General features: G+C 43.6%; 1 protein-coding gene across 5 annotated transcripts in view; it reads right to left on the minus strand.

Moving 5' to 3' along the window:
• PHACTR4 (phosphatase and actin regulator 4) overlaps positions 1–23,208 on the minus strand; it is a 597,089-nt gene that overhangs the window by 483,837 nt on the left and 90,044 nt on the right. For all 5 annotated transcript variants that reach the window (XM_078682591.1, XM_078682596.1, XM_078682592.1 and 2 more), the window contains one exon: positions 839–1,011. In XM_078682591.1, coding sequence (XP_078538717.1) covers positions 839–935 — 97 coding nt within the window. In that variant the 5' untranslated portion in view covers positions 936–1,011. The remainder of the gene's footprint in view (positions 1–838; positions 1,012–23,208) is intronic.

Here is a 23,208-nt window from a genome sequence, read left to right on the forward strand (position 1 = left end):
CCAAGCCGAAGATGAATGGGAGAATAATGCTAAATGCTTACTACTGTGGACATTTTAATAAACTCCAAAGCAATTTGAAGGGGGAGGGAGGCTTCAAACCGACTGGTAGAGTCAATACGGCATGAATAAAGCATCTTTTGTAATGTTCAGTAAAAGACAAACATTAGTCAAATAAACACATGCATATAGTTGAAAATACATATTAGAAACCAGCTCATACCTTAACTGGGTTAACCAAATAATTTCTTTGTGACTCTTTACATTCTTATCTGACAAAGCGAGCCTCCCTCAACACTCTACCTATTTAAAAATAGGTCTCAATTTGCTTTTCTTAAACTAAGGTTATTGTACTTGGCAAACACAGAACCTTGAACCGAACTCTATATAGGTTAAGTTGAGAGTACTATTTTAGATCAGCATACCAATGTCTGCGCAAAGAAAAGTAGGATGCTGTTTTAATGCGGCTAAGCAGCCCACCTTTTCAGGCTGAAAAAACAGGTCAGAGGCAACGTTAAGAGGTTACCTTGTACCAGTGGTTCTCAGTGTGAATCTCTTTCGGTTAATGGAAGGAGTTCACGAACACAGATTTCAATACAAAGTCTGATGCTGCCAGAAAAAGAAAGATACATGCAAAATGCTCACAGAGAAACGCATACTAATACGTGCATACATAGTACATGAGCATATCTAAGGTGCATTGTCAATACAAATATTTTACATTTTAAAACTGAAATTTACCATCCAGGATTCCGCTGCGACTATGATGTGGAAGGGCAAACAGCTAAGCAACATGTTGTGGGACATTGCAGAAGGTGCCACATAGCAACACTGTACTTGCCTTGAAAGGACCAGTCCCGACAATGCCGCAGACCAGCGGGCACCTCATCACCACTGGATCTCCGATCACCGACAGCTCCTCCTTGTGAGTGATCCATGAAATGCAAACTCAGATTTGCAGGAAGTCAGCTGCCTTCCCGCCCATGGTACGCTGTAGGGTCCGCTGGAAGGTTCCTGCAACCAAGAGAGAACTGTCAAAACCAATCAAAAAGCATGTCTATCAAATCATGAGAATCAATAACTGGAGCAGAATGAACACACACCCACTGGGCACCCAGACAGAGACGTTTTAAAGAATGGGCAAAGTGAGCTCTGGCCCAGGACCCCAGCCTTTCGGGGGTGCCGCTGTTAGAGCCAGCTCTCTTCTGAAGAGTCTTGACCTGATGACCTTGAAAAAAGAAAGATTTCAACAGATTATTGTAAATAGGGTTTTTCTATCATGTGTGCAGGCAAATCAATTGAAGGAAAAAAAAGAAATACCTTATACATCCTGCGCTCCGGACCACTTCTTTCTGGAGTGCGGGGCTGCAGGTACGCGCCCCATCGCATCACCATGAGGCGGCGGGCGAGCCTCAACCTCGATTGGACCCCATGTCTCCTAGTGACCCGGAAGTAATTGAATCATTTCCGGGTCACTGTGGAACAAAGGCCAGGCCGGTTAGATCCGGCCTGGCAAGTGAGGGGTTAAAAGGCCAGGGAGTGCGGGAGTCTGCCTCTTTGACTCCGCGCTCCACGGCCTGCCCCTCCAGCCTCTAGGAGGCTGTAATTCTTTTTCCCCACCCACCATCCCCTGAAGCAGAGGATTGGTATTGTGTTTTATGAAGGTTTCACAGGTTTGTTCCAAATGTATATATATATATATATATATATATATATATATATATATATATATATATATATATATATATATATATATATATATATATATATATATATGACAGGAGTGTCGTACTAATATGTTTTGTTCCTTAGAACTTTATCCCGTTTACAGGTCATCAATCGTCATATTTATTGCTTTTCCTTGGTCAGGCAGTAAGGTCATGATTGGTGAGTGGTAAATTTAAGGTCCTTAGAGGGCGGCAACACTGGACGCTGTCTTGCCGTCAGACGCTGTTTCCATTCACCTGGATGTTTGCTCACCAGATTTGAACTTAAACTACGACACTTAATTATATGTGGCCACTTTGTTTTGTGAAGATTCAAGCAGCAATTAAAGTTGGCTACATTAACAAACAACGAATGGTCGCAATATACCATAAGTGAATTATACGGGGTTTTCATACCACAACCTTGATCCAAGGATATTGGTTATCCCCTGTGAATATAACAGAAGGTTTTATATTTGGCAACAAAAACATTGTCCTGAGGATGGTCTAATGGACTGATGCCACGCAGACCGAAACGTCAACAATACCGTCAACTCCAAGAGAATTCGTTGTCTCTAGCAATATTTACCTAGATCAAGTCAATATTTGCTTAATATTATTTCAGGAGCTGATGTTGGTTATGATTTGTATGTGTAAATTGATTTGTACATTCCTTCATAACGATTTTTGCCGATAACTTTTTTGTTTCAATATACCCTTTCTAAATCCAAGAATTTCAGATAAATTGATTTTATAAGAATAGACTTTTCCGTGTGCTGTGTTCTTTGTCTTTCTAAAAGTGCATTTATAGTAGTTGTCTTTGGTGACACCAAAGAGTCTGATTAAATATAACTGACTCAGATTGAATTGAAATAACGGATTGGATTAATAGCAAGTGAAATCCCTTGTAGACACTTTTTCCTGTGAATTCTTGAATGGGGTCGCACAAGGGGAGGGACAAGTGGTCTCTCCTAGAACTCCAGGGGCAGTTACAGCCTGTTGGCTGCATGGGGGAGGCGGGAGTCACGCTTTCTCTAGGCTGGTTGGCCACCCCGCACATGCGCAATGACGCCAGTAAACGGCGCAGAGATGCAAGGGCCCCTTTTAATGGAGTTAATAGAGCGTATGGGGTAACCGTGAAGGAAGTACCCTCACGGTAAACAGACCCTCTGCGCATGCGCACTTTGACGGAAGGGAGTGGTTAATAGAGCGTACTGGGGGCAACCTTTGCAAAGGGCTTTCCACTGCATAGCAATACATGCTGCTGCGGTTTTAATACATTTTTAACCGTTTGAGCCAGAAATATTTTTTTTGTTTATTAAAATCAGCAGAATATGTGGCTGACAATGGACTATGCAGCAAATCTATAATCATGCAAAAAACGATGCGGACACAACAATCACAGAATTCCAGTGGCCCTGGTTCTCGGTAGGTTTTATCACTAGACATGGATGCGAGTGGGAAGAGGTTCTGTCAAACGATCGGAGAAAGGAAATTACTTGACCAGTCTGGTTTAGAATGTCATCTGCTATCTTTACAATAACAACTCATTTTTAGTTAGCGCTATGTACTTTTGAGTTGCAAATCAGCGCATGTTTCAGCAGCGAGCATTTAACTCAGTGGGTCATCCTGCTGGCTTAGAGATTGTCAGAGCCTCAGTGCTAAAGACTGTAAGGAATGTATAGGTTTCTTTGATGCTCATGACCGATCACTGGAAGTGTACACAGAACTGTCATCCTTCTCTATGGTGTCTCACAAAATGATCTGGGTTGGAGAGCTGTATGTGTCCAGTGGGGCTTGCTTTCGGTAATAAAACAAGCATTGAAAATGCATTAGGTCTCGCCTTTTATTAAGTTAAAGCCATTTGCTTTGCTATACAATACCATTAGCAAAGCAAATGGTATGTTCAATGCTTCTTTGAAAAGCTGTGAAAACATGGCTGTTTTTTTCTAATTAGTCTTCCTATTTTAGGGCCTCCTTTCTGCTATTTTAGTTAGCACCAAGAATCCTCAGGGCATTTGAGCGCTCTGGAAGCATAAATAACATAACAAACACAACTATCACTGAAGAAAATCTCAATGTTCAGGAACACAAGTCTTTGCAATCATTCAGGTAATTGTTTTACAATTAATATAACAATCACATTTAACCAGAATTTATGTTATGTGGCACGTGGGAGTGTCTCATACGTCAGTGATTTTATGTGTCCCCCCTCCCTCATTTTCTGTGTGTCTCCGCCTCGGTATGCATATCGGTGTCTCCCAGTCACCAGTGTCACTGTCCAGGTGTTTGTAGCTATATATGTTTTTACTGGAGCGTTGCTTCCCGTCTCGCTGTTTTTTGTCTCCTCTCCCAGGATGCATGTCGCGGGCTCCCTGTTGCCAAGTTCTCAGTCTCAGGGTGAAAGCTATAAACTGTGGCATTCATCGCATTACTTGTCTCCCTGATGCAGAATACATGCATAAATACAACTTTTCACTTATTTATCACATACGTTAACTCATTAAAACCAGATCTATGTTCTTGGCAATGCTTGTTTTGCAACGGCATAAGTTCTAGCACACAATTAAACCTACATCTAGCCAGATCTAAAATAGCGAGCTTTTAATGAAATCGACCCGGGCTCCCAGATGTTTCTGTTTAACCAGCCTATGATGTCAGATGGGACGCCCTAAATTAGATTCTGGCATGTAACTATGAAAGGCTTCAACTCCGCCTCCGAGAGCTTCGGAATCTGAATTGATTTCAAGAAGCTCTCGAACGCCGAGAGCAGCGCATGCGCTGCTTTTGACAGCCCAGACCTAAACAGAAAAGAAGGGGGGTTTCTTCTAATTTTTTTTTACCTCGAATCCTTGCATACTAGATGTGCTAACAGGGCCTCAATCATCTCCATATCAGTTTTCCGTACACGTGTAAGTTAACCAAAGCATTGCCTAACCTTTCACACAGCGGTGAGAACACCTGGAGGTTTGCTTGGAGTGGGGATGGCTGCCCTTGGCAGGAGCCTGTGCTGGCCGAGAAAGGCACACGGTTTACTCACACCCAAGTGGCATGTCGTATTTCATTCTTGCACATAACTGCTCGCACTTTTATAAGGTTTGAAACAAGACAAACCTAGGGTATTAATGATTATATTTTAAAACACTGCACTCAAATCCATCATGTGCTAAGGTGCATAGTTACAAATGGGATCAGGACCAGCAGAGAACAGACACTGGTTAGAGGGATCTTGGCCAAGAGATGTGCCTATAAAAAAAATGAAAGTGAACTTGTGTAGTGTAACTGGTGATAATGTAAACTGCTCCAATACCTTGAAGTCTTACCATGTGTTGCAACGACTTTGGGTTACTCTGAGGCACTAGGTGGTTATTTCTACATCATTCTGCAGTACTCACAAATGTCAAGGTTTTAACTGATAGTTTTGAAAAACGGGGGCATAACGGAGTCTCAAAGAACTAGGTGTGTTAAAATAATCACTTGAATCTCTATATGAGCAACAAAACTACTAGTCATGACCGTGATGCAACAAAGGAACAATAAAACAAGAATAAATACATGGAGCAAAGGCTATAAAAGCAATCTCAGAGACTGGCTAGAATGAAATTAACGAGAATTAGTAAACCAGATGATGGATAAAAGCGATTTGCCCAGTTCTTATCTAACGGGAAAGCCATTAAAAGAACCGTGACCCCTCCCCCCTACTTCATGGGGAGGCAATCTGCATTTCTCTTTCCTATAAACGCTCTCATTCTGAAGTCAGCCAAAAGCAACCAGGCTCCCTCGACTACACGGGCTTGACATTTAACCTCGATCTTTAAATGCACAGCAAATGTGACGAGATAAAAACAACATTTAAAGGCCTATTTACAGAAAGGCAGCTTCGAGAAGGATACTGGTAAATAAGGTTTTTGCATGGGAGTGAGGAGGTGAACCTGGAAAGTCTAAGGCATCCAATGGAAAGTAAGAAATTGTGAGTTACAAACCACAAAGCGAATGGCACACAACAGGCAAAATAGATTCCCAGGTCAACTTTCTGAAACTCCCAGAGATGTTTACTCCCGGAGATATCTTTCTCATACTTCACAGCTGTGCTGTCTGGTAGGCTGCAACCTAAAAAGCACTACTTAGAGAGAGGCTTTGGTTCTGCCCACACATTAATTTCCTTGAGCACAGCATCTGATTGTGCAGAAGATGCGTTCTTCCAATGGAATACAGTTGTTAGGCATTTGTTATAGAAATTTAGCATGCATGACAATATTGGATCGAAGATGGAGTTTTTGCTGCAAACTGGTCTGAGTATTCTGCCAGGTGACTGAGTTCACTGAAAGAAGGGCTTAGGCGCATTAACACCGAATTCCTGGTGGGCGTTTTTAGGTCTCGCATACTAGACAGCTTTTAGTTGAAAGACTCTTGTGGACCATATCAAAAACTGAACTTTGCTTTCAACCACCGCCACACTACATTGGCAAAAAGCTCTGGCAACACCAATAGATCAATAAAGAGAGAGCTATTGGCTTCGCCAATGTGTATTGTATATGTAACTTTGTACCCGGTCTTGTACATTTTTTAATAAACTTATTGAATGTAATCTATTTAACTGATTACAACATTTCTAACCAAAAATAATTCTTGCTACACACCTATTCTCTCCCAAGGGATGTTCTTAACCTAATATGGCCACTGTGTTCTAACGAAATGACATTGTAGATTGTATTGCCTTCCTCTTGGCTCCAGAGGGGTTCCTATTCCCCCAATGTGGCAGCTGTGTTAAAACCCAATGATGGTTGTCAACAAGTGGTGGCTCGTTATCAGACAGTGTGACGCAATACACTGCTACATAACTAACTTGTATTGTTTTCTTAACTGTATTTTAAAGGAGCCTTATTTTTAATTTCATACTATTTTTCAGCCTGCGCCAAATTAGTAATATACACATGGCGCAGGGCAGACAACGCAAGGCCAATCCGGCATAGAGCAGGGTCATGGAGAGAACAGGAAGCATGCCCGGCCTTGGCACTATGCCCCAAGATGAGTGACGGCTCTTTACTAACATGAAGCTGCACGAATGCAAGTGCACTTGTCTGGCCAGGCTTTGCTGCATGGAAACCGGACAGATATTCTAACTCCTCTTGTAAACGAAGCAACCTGCATATGTCAGAGAGCTGACGAACAACACCGTAGGCCCTAGGTATCTGGTGGAGCACTGCGGTACATCTCACAGTAGGGTGATCACCAGTGGCGGCTGCTTCCAGGTGGTGGAGGTAGAGAGCGGAGAGGTGGGGTAAAGAAAAGATCACTTACCAGCCGGCCTGCTGTCTGGCCTGCTGCCGCCTCTCCTTCATCGTCTCCTTCTATGAACCGGATGCACACAGGCTCTCAGACTCCCCTTGCCAATCACGATGCTGCTATCACCAGCATGACAGCAGCTTCGTGATTGGTTTGAGCACCGTGGTTCGGCGCTAAGACAGGGCGTGGGAGTCTGTGCATGTTCTCCACCCAGGCTGTACTATACAGCCTAGTTGAGAACATGCTAAGTGCACATGACTGTTTGGCCACCCCAAGACGGCCGGCCAAACAGTCATGCGCCCTTAAGTACACTTATCACTCCTCCCCCTGCTGGCTGTGACGGGAACTAAGCCCAGCCCTAAAACTGGCATCAGCAGGGAAAAATAAAATAATTATAACATGGGAATATCATTTTATTTTTCCTTTCTTCCACTGCAGAAAATCAGTGGGGCGACGCTCCTCCACCTTAGCGGAGGAGTGGCCCCTGGTGACCACCTCACTCCTGGTCATTATGGACTCTGACTCCTGCCCAGAACCTTTCACCTACAAACCATTGTTTGCAGGGGTGTGAGTAAAATTTAGGTCAATGCAAGCCAAATAGAACTATAAAACCCAAATTGCCATAAGGCTAAAAGCAGACTTTGTAAATGACCTGGAAGTAGGTGGTCATTCTGTCTCTCAGAGACAGTTAGCCAGTCCTATGCTAGGATGCACTTTATGTAGAGTGTCATTGGAACTGGAAAGCAGTGGCTCTAGAAGGAATCACATTTTAAAGACTCTCTTCAAGCAACAATGTCAATCACTATACTTTAAAGGCCCTGTTTTGCTGTTTTCTAGGCTCACCTCATTTACTCCACACACATATGAGGCAGTCAGTGAGTGCGATCCAGAGACAGGCCGAGGGGGCCGGTGGAGTGAGCAGGGGGATGGGTGGCAGACGGCTCCTGCATAGGTGCTAGACTAATTTAATGGAGACTGGTGATTTCCTTACAGACTAGAGAAATGCCTTCCTGCTGGGCTCCGAGCATGGGGATGTGTGTTAGCAGAGTGAGCTGGGGGATGTGGGGAACTCATAGAAACAGCTGACAATCATGTTTCAAGAAACCTGGGAGATCTCCCCTTCCTTTAGGCAGGGCTTTAACACCTTTCATGTTCCAGCATGTAAGTCCAAATCAGGTAGACCCTCTGCTGGGTTGCTAAGTTGGGTTAAGATTTCGTTGGGGTACCAGGTTAGCCAACTATCTATCATTTGTCCAGATCTGCTTGGTATTGAAATCCTCACCTCTGATCAAACATCCTTCATTTTAATATATATTGCAGGACTGTTTCTAAATCAGCTGATTTCACGGTTCTTCATCTTTTGATTGATAATATTTCCACTTTACCACAGGAGGAAACAGTTGTGATTGTGGCTGGGGGATTTTAACATATGCTTTGAACCATCAGCACTCTATAACAAAATAGCTGGGGACATAGAACAATATTGGGGTATTTCCCAAATTTCGAGTCCATTCTTAACCTCGCTACTGCAGGTTGACTTGCAAATGCTGGATCTTTGTATGAGTTGCCGTTTGAGGGCTTGTAATGGTAGAACCAAATCTGATTTTGAAGATGCGTCCCACTTTTAAAAGAAATATCTATCAGAGTCCTATCGCCTGCTTTTTAATAGATGTCCAATTCTGGGTAATTCTTATTGATCTGAAGTCCTGCCTATATATGAGAGTGACTACTTCCCTCTTTGCCTCTCCCTTTGTGGAAGTGGCAAGGGGGCGGGCGGGACTCCGCAATTGCCTGGAGGTGGTCTTTCAGTCAGTAATAATTGGAGGGGAATTAAGTGGGAGAGCATTATGGACAATGAGTCAAAGTCTGCCATAATTTATCAAGACCTAATCCTCATTTTGTCCTACATGGCTAACTTAGAGGAAGCTCCTGACATGATATGAATGCTCACTCCAAATGGTTTGAGAAATTGAAAATTAGCTTACTTACTAGACCTCCCCTCAGAAGGCAGAACCTACATGGTCTGATAGGGCTTGTAGCTCAGCCAAGATCAATCTTAAAAGAGGGTTCCTGCAAGATATAAAGACAGCTACAGCAGACTACAAACTTGACATGAAACGTGCAAAATCTCTTTGGGATACAGCAATTTGGAGTGACATTTTGTCTGCAACGCGCTCAAGGGACCAGGTAGCTTTCTGCCATATAATAGCACACAGTGCCAAGACAAATAGAATGAAGCCAGAGCACATATTCTTCCACAAGACTAGGAAAACCATTGTAAATCTTTATATCGCAGTTTCCATCTAACCCTTGTGAACCTTGATTCCCCGCCCGATTCCATGGTGTCCCCCACATCCTGCAAGATTTTAAAACTAAATACTGTTAAAGTTGGATGGGCATTCTCAGCGACTGAAATGACTGCAGCCATTAGAACCCAGAAAGCATAAAAGGCACCTGGGCTAGATCGAATTCCGGTGGACTTCTTTGAGTCCGAACTAGTAATTTGGGCACCCTTCCTTCCTTGCGTTTTTGAAGCCATTATAACAGGAGCGAGATGCCAACCTCATGGAAGGGGTGGAACTTATTACTATACATAAGAAAGGCCCATTGCCTGATCGGCCCAACTACTGCCCAATTAGTCTTATTGCTTCACCCCAAAAAATATTTTGTAAGCTTTTATTAGATCAGCTCCTTACCTGGGTCCACGAAAATAACATGTTAACAGTTTCGTGCTGGATTTCATTCCAAAATTCGCATAGTCAACCAGGTTTTTAGTTTCCAATGAATATGGTGAAAAGTAGACATAAAAAGGGGCAGCCTTTATGTCACTTTTGTGGACCTCCTTGTGGCATTAGACACGGTCCCGAGCGATAAGTAATGGCGTACTCTAGGTGACATAGAGCTTCCCCGCCCGTCTCAATCTATTTGCAAGGCTCCACCATGACAGTTTTGCACAAGTTAGATGGGGTATAAATGGGTAAAACACCAATCACTATAAAGGTGCAGAAGGAGTCGGGCAAGGATGCGTCCTTGCCCCCATGTTGTTCCTGCTGTTTATAAATGACTGCATTGATGACCTCCAGAGCTATGATAACTCCCCAGTTCTAGAGGGAACCAAAATACCAACTCTTATTATTTGCAGATGATACTTTATTAGTATTAGAAACCTCCAAGGGCCTAGAGACCCTTTTGAGTAAGTTTAACTTATCCTGCATAAATCACGGATTGGCAATTCATGCGAGTAAGACAAAATGTATGGCTGTCCACCCCAACAGAGGCTTCAGAAGATCAATAATGTTGGAAGGGCAGGAGTTGGAGAAATGCTAGATTTTGATAATCTTGTCATTTGCCTCTCTAGTGCAAAAACCTGGGGTACCCAGGTTACCAAAAGTACCCTTATACTAAAGCACAGGGCGGCAGTCCTTTTAAAATTAGCAAACAACATCCTGTTCCACTCAATTTCCCCCTTCGTGAGGTTTGGAGGGCCAAAGCTGTAGTTGCAGCAACATATGGAGCAGAACTCTGGGGATATGTTAATATAAAAGCCCTGGAGGTGGCCGGGAATACATTTCCAAGAGTAGCCCTTAAGTTGCCACAAAGCACACCACTGATTCTGCTACCCTGGATGGACTGTGGAAATCAGTGCTTATACTCCATAAATCTACACAAGTATTGGTTGTCCCCTGAAACTATTGCATCTTCCGCAAACAAGCAATTGAAAGCCATCTATATTGGGAGCTTGAGGAGGTTAAATTCTCCAAACAGGTAGGCTTGGGCCAAATGACTGATTGTTTCATAGGATTCAAGCCAACCTCTTACTTTGAAATTCATATGAATGCTATTGATCCTCCATTCACAAAAGCTCTTTATATGAGTTGCAGGTTCGGTACAGTACTGCTTGCTACCTTTATTGCTAAATGGAGTGGTGAACAAGGAGGTAGTAAAATATGTCCTGTTTTCAGAAGTGCTAAAGAAATCGATGATCATCTTCGCTTTTTTGTCCAAGGAATTATAAGCAGCGCAGGCGTTGGATTGCTCCACAGTGCCACCTTTTAAGTGTTGACCAATGTAGAGTCGCGATTAGATTATGTAGAGCAGACACGTCTCTGGTCATGGTCTTCTCCACTGCTAAATATTTAGAGAGCATATGGCCAATTCTGCACAAAATAAAAAGAAACGGCTCTCAACTTTTTTTCGCCCTCTGCCTAATGCAAATGCCCTTTCCTTTGTGTACCATGGTTTTATTTATCCTAGAATTTGTGTTTTTAATTTTAATGTAAGCTGGAGCACTTAGTTCAGCTAGCCTGTCCTGTGAGACAGGGAAGGGTATGTAACCCCAGCGGTTTACCTGTATTCACACCATATTCGTTCTACAATTGATAAACTCCTTTGTTCTGTGTGTTAAATGTAGTATGCAGATGCCTAGCAATGCATCTCATTACAGTAGCTACGTTTTAAAGTTTATTTTTTGTCTGAGGCTTTTAAAAGTACACTAACTACAGCACGGCATGTGTAAACTGTTCTCTGTGGAATGACAGACCACATTAGGATGTTGTTTATGGTCAAGTGCTTGTACAGTGGCAGCTCGCTGAGGGAGTGCTGCGGGGAGGTGGGATGGGAGGGGCAGGGTGGGGGGTAGTGTTCTCCGACATACGGCAAAACGGACTTAGGTTAGTAAATACATAAATAAATAAAACAATTTACCCTGTGCAAGCTGCTTAGAAATTCCATTCTTGTTTTTACTGAAATTCTGCGCTTTCAAAGCTGTACTGACTGATTTTCAGAACCGACTGTTAGAACTGAATTGGTGGCCTTAGAGGGTGGCTTGCCACAATGGGATCTCTGCATCCTGAAAAAGCAAACTCCTGAAAAAAAGAAGTCTTTTTCACCCCATGGGCGAACAATAAGTTCATATTTACAAGAACAAAACCCCATCTTCATATACCCCTAAGGAGATGTTCTGGAAAAACCTATTAAAAGCTGAACTACAAAGGAGAATCAGTTCAAATGTTTAAAAAAAGGTGTGGAAGTGAAAGAAAGCCCTTCCATGCTACGGCAACATCAGTACCAGTGAGAGCCAAAACCAGAGGTCAAGGGGGTCAACCGCAAGTGACGACTGATAACAGTTATTGAAGAATAAATGAATAATACATGCAGCTGTTTGGTCTTCTGACCTGGAAGTAAGAGGAAAATATCAAAGCATTTGTATAGAAGAGGCTGGACCATCAACTTGATTTAATTGGGAGGAATCTGAAACCAGGTGTTACAAGATGCCAACATCTTAAGGCCAGAAAGAAGACGGCTGGTAATAAAGGTTTGAGCACTATGAGCCAGACACTTCCAAAATGTGACTAAAGCCAGGTGAAATTTTACTGAAATGGGAGTCAGAACACGGGGTTACCGAAAATAAAGTTATCAACTGAAAACCGGAGGTGGAGACTAGTACTCCCGAAGAAGACATTTCAGTACCTCGGGACTGCAGGAAATAATGTAATTCCCCGGAACAATGCAAACAATTTCTGAAGAAAAACAGTCATCTTTGGAACACAATCATCTTCTTACTTTCTGGGGAAAGCACAGAAGACATAGCAAGGGCAGAAGTTTGGGACAGGGCCTACTTACTGAGAGAAATTTGAAATGCATGGTGAAGTGTGAGGTGCAAATGTATCATTATCATTGTGACAATGTGGGCAGATGGGAAGGCTTTTTGGGTTAAATGTTATTGCAGGCTGTTGAGGAAGGAGAGTATGCTGTAAGGTTTATGTCTCTATGGACTGAACAGCGGTAACTGAATGAGAGTATGAATGGCATGGAGAAGTATTGTTGCTGTGAATTAATAGTATTTGAAAGTTGGACATCAGATGGGGGCTGAGGACAGGATGGTGGCCAGATTTGATGGTCATCTACTATAAAAACTAAGGCCACTTTGGAGAAGACACATTTATATAATATTCTTCATTGTGATGGGTTTTAATGTGGGCTCCTTTAGGTGGTAAAATGCAAGGAGAAAAAACAAATCAATAAGTATTGAGAATTTATTTTTTACATGCCTTACTCCATCATTAATCTTGTGCACATTATCAAAATCTAAGAATTATCATTGCTAGAAAATGATACACCAAGGAAAACAGTTAAACATTTTACATAACATGTTGTCAAGGTTTAACTTCATGGCATGTACAGTCCAAACCCACACTAAAACATTTTTTTTTAATAGGAGAGGCTATGAAGAGGATAGCTGTTGGACTTGGCCCTTTTTGCAGGGTTATCCCCAAACATTTTGCTTCTCCAGTGCATAATCTGTGCCTGTAGTGGTCATTTTTGGGGAGGATGGGGGGAGACTAGGACTATTTTTATCATCAGACTTTGATCCAGGAGAAACAAGAGAAAGCCAGAAGATGGAGGAATAAAAAATAACACAAAAATTGGAACACAGTACCAAAGTAAAAAAAACAGATATAAAAATCTGCAATAGTAACAGAGACTCAAGAAAAAATACAGTGGCAGAAAACAGATGGGCTAAACTGCATCAAGACTAAGCAGCCTTTGTATTCAGCAACTCCCTTGCCAGCAAGAGGCTCCAAATAACCCTGGGCGCTTGCACAGAATCCTTTTTTTTTTGTTTTTTTTAAATAAATTAAGCATTGATTTTCTCTATTTTTTTGTATCCTGATTCACCACAAAGGTCCCAAGTTCAGCTCTAGCCAAGGTGTAGAGTGGAGCATTGAAACACAAATTCAATGCAGGGATACACCCCACAAAAGAAAATGAATGGAGCTTATAACATTTTCTAAAAGAAATGACATCATATGGTCGCTGTGAGCCCCCTCAAAGTCAAATTAGCAAACCCAGTGGAATCCCAGCTCATTATATGACCAAATAGTGGCCACTACAATAAACCATATAATACATACATTGAAATGAAATGAAATGAAAAAGAAATGAAATGAAAAAGAAACTTGCTAAAGCGCACTGCGGCCAAGCGGCTTCCTGGCGCTGAGAACTGGGCCTGACTCTACCGAGGATCCAGGGAGACTAACAAGAGAATGCCTGAGAAAAGAGAAACGTTTTCAGAGCTTTACGGAAGAGAGTAAGAGTGGGAATAGAGCGAATAGAGAGAGGAAGACTGTTCCAGAACTGGGGGGCAAGAACCGAGAAGCGGGTGCCCCCTGTTCTAGCTTTGCGGAAACGGGGGACTCGGAGGAGAGAAAGAGAAGAGGAGCGGAGGGTGCGGGGCGGGGTGTAAGGGGTGATCAAGGAAATAATAAAGCGGGGGGCTGAATGGGTGTAGGCCCGAAAGGCTAGGCAAGCCAATTTAAAGAAGGATCTGAAGTGCACGGGGAGCCAATGGAGGGACTTGAGTGCGGGCGTGATGTGGGAAAATTTGGGAAGACGAAGGATTAGGCGGGCTGCCTGATTTTGGATGGCCTGTAAACGTCGGGTTTCGTAAGCAGGTATGCCCGCGTAGAGGCCATTCCCATAGTCAAGGCGGGAGGTGATCAGGGCCAAGACTATGGATTTAAGGGCGTCCGTGGAAAAGTACCGGGAGATTTTCCGGATGAGACGGAGGGATAAAAAACAAGAAGATACGACGGAACTAACTTGGGCATGCATGGTGAGGTCGTGACTGACCTTGATGCCCAAGGTACGAACGAAGGAAACCGGAGTGGGAGGGGGACCAAAGGAGGGGGGCCAATGAGTCGGGGACCAAGGATTGGAGGGACCACCCGTGAGGACAAGCTCCGTCTTATCTGGGTTGAGCTTTAGATGGTTGGTGCTCATCCATTCAGAAATGAAAACTAAAGTGGAACTAAGAAAACGGGGGGAATCAAGAGAAGTGGACAGGTCAAAGACAAAGACATTCCAGCAGACCTTTCTGAACTGCTACTAAACTGTATAAAAGAATGTTTTTTTTGTTATTTTTATGGTATTGTGAAGAGTATTTTTGGATTGAGCACTAATCTGTGTGTTTTACTACACACAAGTTACCACTGTGTGTTTTGTTTTATAAGACATGATATTAACCACTTAAGTGGGGCCGTCGGATAATGGCCGACGTCCACACTCCATCCTCAGTGCATCGGTCAGCCATTGGCCGACACTGGGGATGGTTAGAAAGGGCCCTCTGGTGCTTTCACCAGAGGGTTTCCTTTTTTTCTGCAGATGCTCAGGCTGCTCAGGAAGAGCTTACAGAGTACCCCAAGCGTATTTTTTGTAATAACTATCAGCGCACAGTGCATGCTGGCATCATTGCATTACGAAAGTGAAACTAACACATGACAAAAGGCTTATTTCACCTTCACTAAATCAGTGCTTTGGGAATGGGGGGGCTAAATCTCAGTCCCGCTCCCTACCCAGAGCAGAAAGAGTTGGAAAGAAGAGAATCTCCCTTTTCCATTGGTACCGCTGCCTAGTGGATTCCTGTTTGGGGATCGCAACAGAGGAGTGATACCCCAAGCAGGGATCAACACACTAGACTCCAGGGATGGTTTGATCAGTCCCTTAGATGGGCCGTGTACTCTACCCCGCATATTTGCATGTCACAATCTTTCTGCCACCCAGGGGGTGGAGGGGATTGGGCAGATGGTGGCAACTGCACCCGCTAGATACTAGGGACTTTTTTTCAACCTATAAAAATAAAGGCTGCTGCAAAGGCATGGCCATGCCCCCACACCAATATACATGCAACAGTCTTTCTGTCACCTGCTCCAGAGGTCGATGGGGGCGATTACCCTGGTCTGCCACCCCGTGGGGGGCAGAAAGCCTACTAGGTACCAGGGTTTTTTTTTTACATATAAAAATGTAGGGGTGGCGGCTGCCCTCAGGGCATTGCCATGCCACCACCCCAATATATATATACACATCAGTCTTTCTGACTCACCCCCCACCGGGGCAGATAAGGGCATTTACAAGATATATATATATATATATATTTTTTTTTTTTTTTTTTTTTTTTTTTTTCTCTCGAACAAACAGTCTAATCGGTGCGCTCCATCTGCAGGTGCCGGTGTCGAGGTCAGACCGTGCCTCGCATTTATTTCTCCAAACAAAAGAAGGCCACCGCATTCCAGAAGTCGTATTAATGTGAAAGCTTTTAATACGTTGGTGGGTGGTGGTAATGTTGGCGGAATTTACGCTTATTAAAATAATAACACAAAATTTGGAAAACAGCATTGTGGGTAAGAAAACCTAATGGGACCATGCAAGACAACACCCTGGATTCCTCTGGTTGTCTAGTTTTCAAAACTCCGTGGTTCATAGATCTGCATGGGTGGCACCAGAGTACGGCCGTAAAAATTGCATATCCATCTATGCAATGCTCCAACGCCTTTTGTGGCATGATCTCTTGGCCCACCCACACAAGTGGGGTACCATTTATATGGGGGAACATGCTTCAACTCAGTGTAGTAGGAGATTTGAAGCGTCACACAGATTCCAGAGCTTTCCATTACAAAAATGTGAGGAAAATGTGTTTTTAGTCAACGTTTGAGGTTTGCAAGGGATTCTGTGCCATGTGGAAAAAAGAAACCTGGTGAGAGCCACGTAAGTCAACCCACCCTGAATTCCCTCATGTGCCTTTTTTTTTTTAGAAATTTGCATACAAGTTTGCTAGGTTTCCCTAGGTGCCGGCTGAGCTAGGGTCCAAAATCCACAGCAACCTACTTTGCATGAAAAAAGGGGGTTGGTTTTGAGTGGAAAAATGTGATGTCTCCATGTTGCGTTTTGGGACGTTTCCTATAGTGGGCACTAGGCCTACTCACACAAGTAAGGTACCATTTTTTCTCAAACGACATGTGGGAACAAAGAATAGTAGAACATTTTGTTACCAGTTGAATTTTGCTGCATTTGTACCTTCCAAACGTAAGCCAGTGTGTAAGAAAGAAGACATTTTGAAAAATACCTTCTAAATCATATGCTAGTAATGATACCCACAAATTCAGAGATGCACAAATAACTACTGCCCCCAAAATACATATTTTGTGCTCATTTCAGAAATACATAGGTTTCCTCAATACCCATTTTTCACTCTACCTACTTCACCACATAAATTGGTCTATACTCTGTACACAAATCAAAAAACATTGTACGGTGAAGATCAGTTGTTGGCTCTGGGTACCTTTGGTTCTTGGAGAACCTACACACCCTATATATCCCCACAGACAGAAGGGTCTAGAAGATGTAATGGAATATTGCTTTTGTACATCAGACATTGTGACAAAAAGTTACAGATGAAAACGTGGTCCCAAATGGCCTTTTTTCCCCTGCCCATTTTCAATATCTCCTTATTTCATCAGTTAGTTTCTTTGGAAAACCTTGAGTAACCTACACATATGACCCCTTGCTGAATTCACAATGTTGTCTACTTTTCAGAAATCTATAGCCTTGCTAAATCACCCATGGGTTTTAAACTGATTTCTACCACAAACTGGAAGTAGGCTGAGAGTACAAACAATAGGAACAAGCATTGGCATAGCCAGTAGGTCTTGCTTTTGGGACCGCATAAGTGGACTACTGTTAACAACATTTGCAACAAGCATTTGCAATGCAATAGGTCTCGCATTATTAAAGTTTGAGCTCTTGGCAATGCTAATAATAATGCAACACCAATAGCTTAAAAAATTCAGTAATGCAAGACCTATTGCATTGCAAATGCTTGTTATAAGCAGGCATGTGGGATGCAGAATTCCATGAGAAGAATAGTGTAAGGAAATAGGGCCAGCCTCCCCCGTGAAAGGTGGAGAAGGTACAGAGAAATATGCGGCTGGATGTTAGGGGATCAAGAGTGAAAACTGAGGGGAGATTATGATTAACTAAGATGCCGAGCTCTCATGTTCCCAATTGCCTGCATGAAAGCCAGTACCGTGGAGCTGCTGTTTGACTGCACAGAATGGAAAAAATACTACCAGAAAAAATTCACGTTGAATGTTTGTTTTAAACATGCCTTGTTTTTGGGCAAATTATTTAATTTCCCTGTGCCAAATTGTAAGCGGAATAGTACTTTGGATGTGCCGATAATATGGTGTAGACTGGGCAAGATAAGGCAATTACATATTAGAAACTGCCAATTCTGAACAGCCAGTAGGGTTGGAGATGTGAGCTTTGCAGCATCTTAAAAGTGTAGGGATGAAGCCAATTGTATACTAGTGAAACATTCATAAAAATACACATTTGTGCCTGTTAAGTAGGGCTGAGGATGTTGCAGGCAACTAGAACACTGGAACAGACTCAATTGTGGTGTAACACTCGGAGCACCTGATTTTGGAACTTTAGAATGGATTAGAGTTTTAGTGCTGGCTTAAAATACTGTTGTTTTGGGGAATTTATTTAATCTCCCTGTGCCAACCATAATTAAATGTGTCCTTGTGGAACGTAACTGGTTCTTATTTAAAGCACTCCGATACCTTGTGTGAAAGATTACGGGATATAAAACTGCATTAAAAAAAATCAGATGTACGGCTAACATGCACTTAGCACGCATTTACATTTAATATGCAGCGTATTGCAAATGCAAGTAAAACCAGTGACTCACAGTCAATTGAAAGCGGAATTGTGCTTTTACGCAACAGCCTGGTTAACCTCAAAACATTCATTTTGTATAAAATATGCAGAATTAATTAGCAACAGTGAAAAGGTCACGGCGAGTGCTGGTTTTTAAGACTGAAAGCAATTCAAGATTAACAGCCAACCCAACGGGTGCAGGGAATCCCAAATAAACACGGGCTGAGTTAAAACAGTGAAAAAAAGAACAAGAACAAAACAGCGCTGCTCCAGCAACAGGAAGGAGGGGGCCGCTCATGGAAGCTTTTATCAGCGCCGCGCGCCTCTCTGCAGACTCCCCTGCATTCCAGAGAGGCGCGCGACATGATCCGGTCTGCATTGGCATGCCGTTGAGAGAAGACCTGGCCGCGCGCACAACGTTATCCTATGGGGAAACGCTGCGCGCGGCCAGGTCTTGTCTCCCTTCGTCGGTCTCAAACTGCTGAGACGACGACTATAGTTCTCGCTTGCGAGAACGCGCTTTCAGCGCGTCCGTCGTAGGCGAGACCTAAAAAAAGACACCAGAGCAGTAGAGATCTACCTTTCTAGGTAAAGAAAAGACAATCCAAGCATACGTAAATACACAATGAAATGACACAACCTAATCCATGATGGTAGCATACACCCTGTGGGGCAACCCTTTATAGCCTGTGCCAAAGTCACAGTTTACAGGAGGGACAGGAAATGGTGGAGAACAAAGAGGCAAGTGTAAGATTTATTCAGACGTTCAGGACAAGCGCAGCTCAGCCAATGAACACACCGTCACATAGAATTCTCCTCAAAATACAACATTCCAGGCCAGTGGCGCGAGTACAGCACCAAAGAACATAATAAAAACCGATAATATGACTGTCATCCAATAGACACAGTATACAAAGATGACATAACAGATAAGGCAAGCCCCCCCACTCCCTTTAATCACAGAGGGACAATTAGGAATGCAAATTGATACATAGCTAAACCATTTGCATCAAAAACAATTAACCAGTTTTCCTCTAAATTAAAAGCACTGTAAACGGAGTGGTATGCCGACTGATGTTGAATAACCAACGCTACTGGAAATATGAGAGTTGAAGGATGCTTTCAAAATAATTATGGTTTTGCCACATAATCGATCATCTTCTAGGTTTTATTCTAACTCAAACTAATAAATATTGTCTATAAATGCTGCTACCGGTGTTGCTGCTCAGTGTTACATTTCAGTTGCTCGTTGCTGTATTTAGGCTATTACCCAGTTAACCTAATGCTAATTAGGTGAAACATTTGCCCAGGAAGTGCCAACATTGTGAAAAATCACAAAATAGTGAAGCAATACTACCACAAAATTTGCAGCATGCATTTTGCTTTTCTTGCTGCATAATTCTGCCTTCCCCTACCACATCATTCCAGTGATTCTATGCGTTATCTACGACCAACTGCACCAGTTACAACTAGCTCTACAAAGTAACTGGGCTCCACAGAGTTGCATGTAGTCCGGTAGCACAGCACTTCAATGCCTTGTCCGAGGTAGTGTTATGTAAATCTACAACCGAATACCATAACGAAAAGGATCAAGGTGAACCGTGAACGGGCAGCAAATGCGGGGCTGTACATTTATGAGGCATAGTTCAGACATGTGGAAACCTGGTGCGACAATGCACAGAGAAACTGGACACTGAACGTATAAAATACCAACCCTGATTGGAAAGCGGAGAATGTTTACATTCAGTTGATGGCATTTCCAACTTCATACATTCGTCATGCTTGCACACATGTTATCCTCAGTCTTATATGAGTGTTCCCAAGGTAGAAAGGCGTGTGAAGGTTGTGGCTCAGATGTTCACAAACGTGCAACTCTTTATCTCTTTACATGGACTTAATCCCTGGTCACTCTAAGTGTCACACCTTTGGTAGTAGAATGTCACCCCCAAGTACACTGAAACAATGAAGATGTCACATGTAAGCAATCTGGCACCTTGGCAGCTATGCCGTTGTAAGTGCATCAAAACCGCAGCCCCCTAGGCAGCTCATCCCGGGGAGCCCGTCAGCGAGTACAGGGGTTTCGTTTAACCCACGACAGACATGTACATGGGCTCTTCTTCTGTGGGAGACTACAAGTTCCAGCATGCACGGTTCTGGTCGGTAGAGAGAGAGAGAGAGGCTGTCTGAGCGCCACCGTCACAGGATGTGCTCCAGGCTAGCTGAGGTGCTGGTTTATTTATTCGGGAATTGCGCCAGTTCGTGGTTTCCAGATTGCTGCACTCGAAGTTCACTAGTGGGCACTGAAAGTGAAAGCGTGTGCCAGGGGGGAGGGGGCTCTGTCTGACCTACCCACCTGTGGCCAAAGCTGCATCACTCCACCCCTGTGGCAGAGCCCACTGCATGAGCAGTGGTGGCACGCAGGCCAGGGCCATCATCCTTCCCACGAGACCCGACTCCAAGGGCACGGAGGCCGAGCAAGGCGACTTCGAGTTGCAGGACTACCACCTCGGACTGAAGGCAGGTGCGTGTGGGCCCCGCCTCATCCTCTCGGAGGAGCAAAGGGGGAGTCGCCTCAAAGCGCTCACAGTTCCTGCTTCCATACCTCAGTATTTAACCCAAGCCAGGCTGTTTCTCTCTGCATCCTGGTACTTGTAGTCTTTTCTTTAATCCCTTTATCAATATACCTCTCTCGTCTAATGGAGAAACCCCCGATCTCGGGTGGTGGAGGAGAAGTGTGTGCGTCACGTTCAGCCTTTTCATTGCCCCGTTGTCTGCAGCGTTTGTATCTTTTTGGGAACAACAGTCCGTTGTGTATTTTACTGTTATTTGAGATTGGGTTAGGCAGCACTTTTTGAACCATGTTAGCTTTCATAAAAAAGTAAAGCTAGCGCCTTCCGTCGATCCTGCAATGCAGCTTGGACATTTTTCGAGGCACAGTACGGAATTTTATAAATATCCTTCTTAGATTGATATGTAATTTACTTCGACTTTTTAAGAAAAGCCCCAGAGTATCTATAGAATATACCAGCAGGTGGTACCTCATCCAACGGTACTTCTTTTCTCAACTCCGGAAGGATAAATGTTGCAACGGCACTGCTGGGTTCAAGCGTGCGCTGCAGGTTGAATGCACGTGCACCTCACCTCACCAGGCGAACTGTCGTCCGGAGCGTCCGGCTGGGTTTGCAACCCAAGATCTCATTGTTGAGGTTAGATTGGGTGACCCGCGTGCCACAGAGAAACACTTAAGAGATCGGTGTTACCTGCACATGTTGGGGGCCTTTCATTCAGAGCAGAAAGCACTCCTTGTTTTTTGGGGTGCCGGCCCACTTCCCAACAGCTTTGCAGTGCTCTATATGTGCGTTAACTCAAGAGGGACGGAAGCGCGCTGTAAGGAATGCAGCTGGCACTGCTCGCTTCCGCAAGCAAAACGCTGTGTGAGTGAACCTGTCTTAAAGAGGTGGGACATGCGCACGCCTTAAGCCATTTGATAGCTGTGAAAACTAAATGACACAGCCTAGAGCCAACCAAATGCAGAAAAGATTAGACTGATTACAAGAAGCCTCGCAGCGCATGCGCGCTGGCTCAGGCTCAACCTAAAAATGGGTTACCTCTTTGATAAAAGCCCAAACTGTGGTAGATTATTATTGTTATTATTTTATGATGTCTATGTTCCTGAAAACTGAGGATGGCGACATTAGCACAGCAAACTGATCATTGATGTCATTTTTAGGTAAAACAAAACTGATCTTTTTATCCGGAGAACTTATTTTCACATTTTTCTCCAAAAACTCAAAATGTTGATATATTTTGCCCATTTTCTCAGTCCCCTCTAGGGAAACCCACAAACCCTGGGCACCTTTTGAATTCTCTGGCGGTTGGAAAGAAAGTAAGCAAATTTGGCACGGATCCCTTATCTGGGGAAAAATGTATGCAGCCAAGCGTGAGCTATATTCAGCACTGGGAGGAAGAGAGCCAGCGGTTAAGAGGTTAAAAGAGAAAAAATACTGAACTACATGTTATTTGAAAAAAAGTTTAACTACTAAAACGTTGGGGTTCACTACTGAGGCTTCACCTCAAAAAATGTTGCCTTAAGTACAGAAATTCCTTCTCCTAGGCATGATCTATTTCGAAGCTTTAGGGTCGAGGTGTATTCAAGATTATATCTCTCATGGAGCATTATTAACTATTGGTATTGGCTACAGGCTACCTTCGCACTTGAGCACAAGACGAGCCACACAGGTCAGTGAGGGGTAACGTTCTTTTAACTCTGGAGCTCTCCTGCTCCACTAGCACATCCTAGGTGCCCTTCTGGGCAACTCAGTATTTAAAAAAAACACTCGCTGCAGGAGGTAAAAGGCAAAGTCGAACGAAGAACACATCGTTATTTACGGGACTTTCACTTTTACAAGAATGCTGCAATACAGGCGAAATTAACTTCTTAGATAGGTAAACCTTGGAGCTGGAGTTCTACTTCCGGAAACGTAGCTGTAAGCAGCCAGTGGCACCCGCCAGCCAGGCTGATACCAGACACTTTAAACCACATATTCGCTCTTCTCTGGCCCGTCAGCCCAGCCTGGTGGTTGGAATTGTCATCAATTCCCACCGCTGTGCGCTTCTGAAACACGCAATGAGTTAAGTACTGGCGGGAGTGCAGCGCAAGGGTTCCCGGGGGTAGGGTGGGGGGCGTTCTCTGCCTCCACCGGGCCTCTTCCGTTGCCCG

This window comes from Lissotriton helveticus, chromosome 3_1, assembly GCF_964261635.1.
Source record: "Lissotriton helveticus chromosome 3_1, aLisHel1.1, whole genome shotgun sequence".
NCBI lineage: Eukaryota > Metazoa > Chordata > Amphibia > Caudata > Salamandridae > Lissotriton > Lissotriton helveticus.